General features: G+C 42.4%; 1 protein-coding gene across 1 annotated transcript; it reads left to right on the top strand.

Moving 5' to 3' along the window:
- Positions 1-4,071: 4,071 nt before the first annotated feature.
- LOC117543817 lies at positions 4,072-5,765 on the top strand. The gene is made up of 3 exons (XM_034212399.1): positions 4,072-4,113; positions 4,988-5,386; positions 5,425-5,765. Exons 1-3 carry the CDS (start codon positions 4,087-4,089, stop codon positions 5,611-5,613), a joined length of 615 nt encoding a protein of 204 aa, XP_034068290.1. The 5' UTR covers positions 4,072-4,086; the 3' UTR covers positions 5,614-5,765.
- The last annotated feature ends 989 nt before the right edge of the window (positions 5,766-6,754 follow it).

The raw sequence follows: 6,754 nt of genomic DNA, 5'->3' as shown, positions 1-6,754 counted from the left end.
AGAAACACGTGAGTTGTCTGACTGAACTGCTATTTATTAAATGTTTTCCCTTATTATTTGCCCCTTTTGTTTGTTTGTTTGTTTGTTTGTTTGTTCACCATGTAAAGCGGCCTTGGGTCCCTTGAAAGGCGCTATACAAATGTCATCTATTATTATTATTATTATGTAAACATAGGCACAAAATACAATTATGAACCTAAACATTAGCACAATAGGGCCCCTATAAAATGCAGCTAGTAAACTTTGCGCAGGTGCTGGTGGCGCTGGAGCTGAAACATCTGAAAAGTAAGGGCAGCGTCCAGAAAGATGTGGTGACGATAAACTACACAACCATGTGGCTGCAGAGCAGACACATCTGCTGTGGGAGTGGTAATCAGCTGATACAACCAGCTATAATGGGGTCCGAGCGCAGGGCTTTTATGGCAGGACATACGATTGTGAAAAAGGACATATGTGCATTTGTGACAGGCCTCGCCCCAGGATTGCCAAAGCACCCCCTAAGCACCCCCAAGAAATGTGTTTTTTTTTTTTTTCGAAAATTATTATTATTATTTTTATTAAATTAAATCAGAAAAATTATTGATTACATCAATGCAAATGTGAAACAAACAAATGTTTGACCAAAAACATAAAGCCAACACAGGTGATATGATTATGCCAATGGCCAGCACCCATTAGATTTTTGACCTACCCATAGGCTAAATTACTTTGTGACACTTGAGTGACTTCCTGTTAGTTGGAGCCCCACATTATTTGCTAACAGCAAAGTGACAAATGGATCGTTTTTTAGTCCTTAAACGTCCACATGTGGACACTCAATCAAAACCAACTGAAAGCGAGAGGGATTCTGCACATAATAGGCCTCGTGAGTACAAGTAGCTTACTTCTGGGTCTCTGTGTTTCATTCAAGCTCTGCTCTGTGTGTGTGTGGCACGAGCCATTTTGTGTGCGTGCGCAAGCGAGCGAGAGAGAGAGAGAGCGCACCGGTGGGAGAGCTCGCGCACCGGTGTGTATCTACCGGAGATCGTTATGGTTAGCATCTGGTGCTAGCTAGCAAGCTAACGGATATAAGGAGCTTTTTCAACAACAAGGTGGAGGGAGAACTCTCTCCTGTCAGACTGAGAGTCTCATAACCTCAGCTCAGGTGAAGTAAAGGACTCCCAGTGTTTAGATTTAGTTTTAGTCTAGTTATCTCAGTGGGTCTCAAACGGTTTGTTTTAAAAGGGGAGTGATTTGTAAAATATCTATAAAGAAATAGAAAATCTGTTTACAGTTCTGTTTCATATGTATGTTGAGAGATACAGTATATCCATAGATCTCTTCATTTTGCTCTCAACGTGCACCAGATTGATGCTTTTAACTTCAATATTTAAAAACAAATCTTCCCCGGACCCCCACTAGAGGAGGTGAGGTCCACTCCCCACTTGTAAAAATAGCACTTTACCCCTGCTTACACCTATATGCCGTGAGCTGATTACCGAGCCTTCATTGTAACAGTCGCGGGTACACTGTGTGTGCGTGTGGGGAGTGTTGCAGTAGAAAATTCAACTGTAGCGCTGGTGCATTAATGGGAACCCCTTAAAGGAATGCTCCACTCATTAGATAATTAATCAAAACTTCAGTATTTAGTGAAACATTATGTTTAAACCATACCCTGAAGAAATCAGCGATATTCCCCGGTAAATAATGATTTTATAGCTCTTTTTTTATCAAAACCTGTATATTCCGTCAGGCCGCTGCCATTTTGCCCATTTTCAGTAGTCACGTGATGGTCGTGATGTCATCCATGCGTTCACTTTGTAAACACACGAAAACATGGCGAAGTTTTGAGCAATATGAAGAGATTGGAAGGGGGAATTCAGCCATACAGGTTCGAGCCTACTTAGTACTACTTAGTAGATACAATGATTTTGATTACTAGATATGTATGCATGTAGTACCACCCTTGCTAGCGATTCCCTCTCTAGTTTAGCATACTCAGCCTCGTTGTCCCTGGCCCTAGAACCACGATTTTATGGGGCCGGAAAACTGGGGGGAAATACCCACTAGCCGGTACTACGCTATATGGAAAGGCCACCAAAAACTCGCCTGGCCTGGACGATACAGGACGTTTAAACGGGGCTACCCGCTGCAATGGAAATGCGCCATAACATACCTTATTCTTACTCCGAGCACTACTTCTGGTCCTCCGTCGCTTCACACTTGCAGAGGGCGATTTCTCAACTGGCCGAACTGGTGTCCTGGTCGGTGATGACACCAGAAAGACCGATGGTACTGCATCTCCATTAAGTAATGGTTGTTCAATAAATCCCATGTTATGTTTTATCATACTCATAGTAGTCGTCCGGAAACTTGAAATGCTCGCTGCATACATGCGCCTGTGGATCTTTCGGTTCGGGCCGGCCACACTTCGCTAGCCACTGCCTCCGAACGTACTTCCTACGCTTACCTTTTGGCAACAGATGGAACCGAGCATTCCGTGGATTGTTCCTATCAGAATTATGGCAATGTTTCGCGATACAATGAGGCATATTTGAAGAGAGTAACTACAGTAAATAACATGAACATCAACGTGTCCTCGAAACCAAACGCATGGTTTACGTCACGTCCGGTAAAATGGCGCCGCCCACAGTGTTGATGTTATTTCGGTAATTAATCAGTTTAAAATCACTGATAATGTCATCGGATTAAAAAAAAAAAAAGAGAGACTGGCAGAGACTGGTCTGTTTTATCGGATGATAATTATTTAAAAATGAGTGTCATGAGCATACCATTCCTTTAATGTTTGAGCACCCTCTATGGAACGTCAAGCTACCCCACAGCACCCCCTAGAGAAAATCTCTGGCGCCGCCACTGGTCCTCTGCCTTTGTTAAACAGAACTCTCCTTTTCTTCCAGTTCAACCTTCCTTTTTTATGTCGTATTTCCCCCTCCCAATGAGGTTTCACAAATGACACAGCTACGATTATTGACATAATGGAGCTTCTGAATTTACAAACCCGTTCAGTTTAAATAGTTACCTAATCCAATACTGCCATAAGGGTTTATGTGTATCACTCAAATTCAATTCAGCTGCTTTAACCAACTCCCCCAATATTCGTTTTCAGTATCTGTATTACACCACCCTGTGGGCCCATCTACCGTTTTACTGCATATATAAATACAATATTAACAACATTGCATACATTACAGTAGCATCTTTAGTAATTTAACCTTATGAAAATGTCAACACAACACATTTTACAACATGACTTAGAGCATTGACCTGAATGAGCGATCACAAAATAAACTTTATGCCAGTGATGAAACTCACATACTCAACCACACTTTACTATGTTGTATTTCACTCAAACTTAAGCCATTGACAAAAATAAAAAAATAGTGACAGTTATGGTGTCATTGCTCCTTGGCTAACCAAACGTGATTTTCTACATAAAAGTCCATCAGAGAGTTGTTAATCATCCTCAGAAATAAGAGTTTAAAGGTCCCATGTCATGGCCATTTCCACTGATCATAATTCCATTGTTGAGGTCTACTAGAATAGATTTATATTGTGCAATTTTCCAAACTCACATTGGTTTCTCATACAGCATCTCTGTAAACTACGTGTATTCACTGAATTTCACTCTCTTTAACGGCTCGTTGTAGCTCCAATAGCTCCAATAGAGAGGCGAAGTCCCTCCCCTTCCGAAAGCCTCCATGGGACCCCGGAAGCGGAAAATTATACATTGAAGTCAATGGAGAGAGAAAGGTTATCTTTTGATCCCGTTTGAATTGTGCCACGAATGACACATATGATGTTTGTCAATTTAAAAGAACATTTTGCAAGTCAAAAAAATAAAAATGTGTCGTAAAACTGTGAAGTTACACATTTTTTTCGTGTGAAACCGCTCAGTGAACTACAGGTCTCTCGTCTCGCACAATACGCGTCACCAACATAAAGATGGCCGTCACGTTAGCACATTTCACCACATTCTTTCAGAATGAGAATAAAAGTATTTTACGAGGTGAACATCACTACAAGTCTGGGCACGTTGAGAGCTGTACCTATATGAAAGGGGAGTTAGTCGGTTCTGTAAGAGCCAGCATGCGGGACCGGCTTTACAAGGTTTCGGTGAGTAATATGAGTGCAATGTGTAACGTTAATGTCAGCTAGCTAACATTAGCTAACAAGGTACACTAACGTGTTTTGTTTTAGCAACTAGTTTTCTCCTTAAGAACTTCGTGGTCTCTGTGTATGCTGTGGATAACATTAGTGTTCACAAGAACAAGGTACACTCCCGTGTTTTGTTTTAGTTGCTCTTCAGATTGAAGCGGACAGTTTTATATCGACTATACTCTATGTGCGATCTCCTTTGTGTCATTTGAGTTTATTTGCTGTGTGTAGATTCAAGGATTTTGGTTATCTTGTCAATTTGTTTGGTTATCTAGGCACAGCTGTGTGTGACTCCCTCTGGTACACTGGTATGTGTGTTCCTAATGTAGAGAGCATTGATTAATTAATAAACTACACACTGAGTCTAGATCCTGATCAAATCCTTTTTTTTTGTTGATCAAATGTTTTTCAAAATGTATTCATACACATTTAAAAAAAATTAGGGCTGTCAGTCGATTAAAATATTTAATCGCGATTAATCGCATGATTGTCCATAGTTAATCTCGATTAATCGGAAATTAATCGCACATTTTGTATCTATTCTAAATGTACCTTAGAGGAATATTTGTCACGTTTTTAATACTCTTATCAACATATGAGTGGACAAATATGCTTTATGCAAATGTTTATTATCATTTGAACAATGACAAATATTCTCATGAATATTAAACACAACAACCTCATAGGTAATACAGAAAAATCAAACAATAACAACAATCAGACAAATATATGGAAAAATAAACCCTCCCACCCCCAGATCCTGACCATCCTTGTATTGCTCATTCAATCTATTATAGCATGCTAACAAATGGTACTTACTTTATTTTTATAGATCTGCATGGGAGACGATGGCGCGATGCAGAGCGCTGTCTGTGATTGTGCACGGGGGATGTACAAATGCAGCCACGCTGCAGCATTGGCAATATTTGCCATGTGGCAGATCAGCTCCACAGATGTTGAGTGCCAGTGGAGGAAGCCTGGCACTTCCAAAGTAGTCCAGCCGGTGTCTCAACTCTATCAACAGCAAGAGGAGACATACAACCCACTGGCCAGAGACATCGCCACTCAGGATGTAGACTGGTTCAGGTCTGCACTGAGGGGCACACAGTGTGGCATGGCATGGCTTTTATCACCTGAGCCAGAGCCGCAGCCTCAACATCAGGCCATTGTCACCGTGCCGGAGCTGGTGAAGGAGCATGGGGGTCGGGGGCTTGAGGCAATTCTTGCCTCAATGCAACTGACAAGAGACCAGCAAGCTGCCATCCAGACAGCCACCGTAGGACAGCGGACAAATCCCCAGTGGCAGTTACACAGACAGGGCAGGTTGACAGCCAGCAATTTTGGTGCTGTGCTGAGGTCGGGACTTTCATCCACTCCATGCGCGTCCCTCATGAAGAGGGTGCTTGGGGGTTACAATTTAGACGGAGTCATGGCTGTCAACTGGGGAGTTGTAAATGAGGCCGAAGGGGTGAAGGCTTTTGTGCAGGCCTATCGGGTGACAGTGATCGACGCTGGTCTCTTTGTGAGTGAGTCGGGTGTTTTGGGAGCATCACCCGATGGACTTGTGCAGCCATCTGCCCTGCTGGAGGTGAAGTGTCCACACAGCCAGAGGAACATGACCATCGCGGAGGCAGTCCAGTTACCATCTTTCTGTCTCCGTGAGGAGGGTGGGTCTTATGTTCTCAAGGAGAATCACCCATACTGGCACCAGGTCCAAGGGCAGCTGCACATCACAGACCGGAGTATCTGCTATTTTGTTGTGTGGACCACGAAGGAGGCGATCATCATCCCCATCCCCAAAGACCCTGCATGGCATGGAAATCTCCTCCTCCTGGAGAACTTCTACACTCAGCATATGCTCCCTGTGTTGGCCAGTAGAGAGGAGGACATATAAATAAACACACACACACACACACACACATGATATTTAACTAATAAACAATAAATCCCATGTTGTTGGAAAAGTAATAATGCTGCATGTGTACGTTTTTGTTCAAATATAGCAAGTGTTATGTGTTCCTGATATCGTGCAGCCCTAATATTAAGGCCTTATTGTCACATGCACAATAACTACAGTGCAGTTTTGGGCAATGAACATGTTAAGTCTCAGGCCCCTCTAAAATAAAGGATATTTAAGACATATAAATAAAGAATTACTTTTACTGAACTACTACATAACTGTATTACATGGTTATATAAATAGTTTGAATGATTCATGACTGACAGAAGCTTGTTTTTACACTGACCTGTTATACTCATATCTATTAATATCTTTGTAACTTCAGTAAACCTCAACAATTCCCCTTCTGGTTTCATGCATCACAGTTCAGTAAACTGAGTAAATATGAACCAGTGTAATCATTATAATAACTTAGGATTGTAACTCTTTAGAAAAGGTGTAGGTGGCTCTTAAAAGAGCCGTTGTGTGACTTTGGGCTGGTTTCAGCAGTTTAAGCCCTCTCCGCGGATGCAGCGGGCCAGCTGGATGTTCCCCCCCGGGGATCGCAGGCTGAAAGGTTTGGGAACCCCTGGCTTAGTCAACGGTGAGGGTGCTGGCTACTTCCTTTATCAGGGGATTTTGCAGGTTCACCAAGGCACA

This window comes from Gymnodraco acuticeps, unplaced genomic scaffold, assembly GCF_902827175.1.
Source record: "Gymnodraco acuticeps unplaced genomic scaffold, fGymAcu1.1, whole genome shotgun sequence".
Classification (NCBI taxonomy): domain Eukaryota; kingdom Metazoa; phylum Chordata; class Actinopteri; order Perciformes; family Bathydraconidae; genus Gymnodraco; species Gymnodraco acuticeps.
Note: the sequence above shows the minus strand (reverse complement) of the source record. Positions and strands in the feature narration are given on the sequence as shown.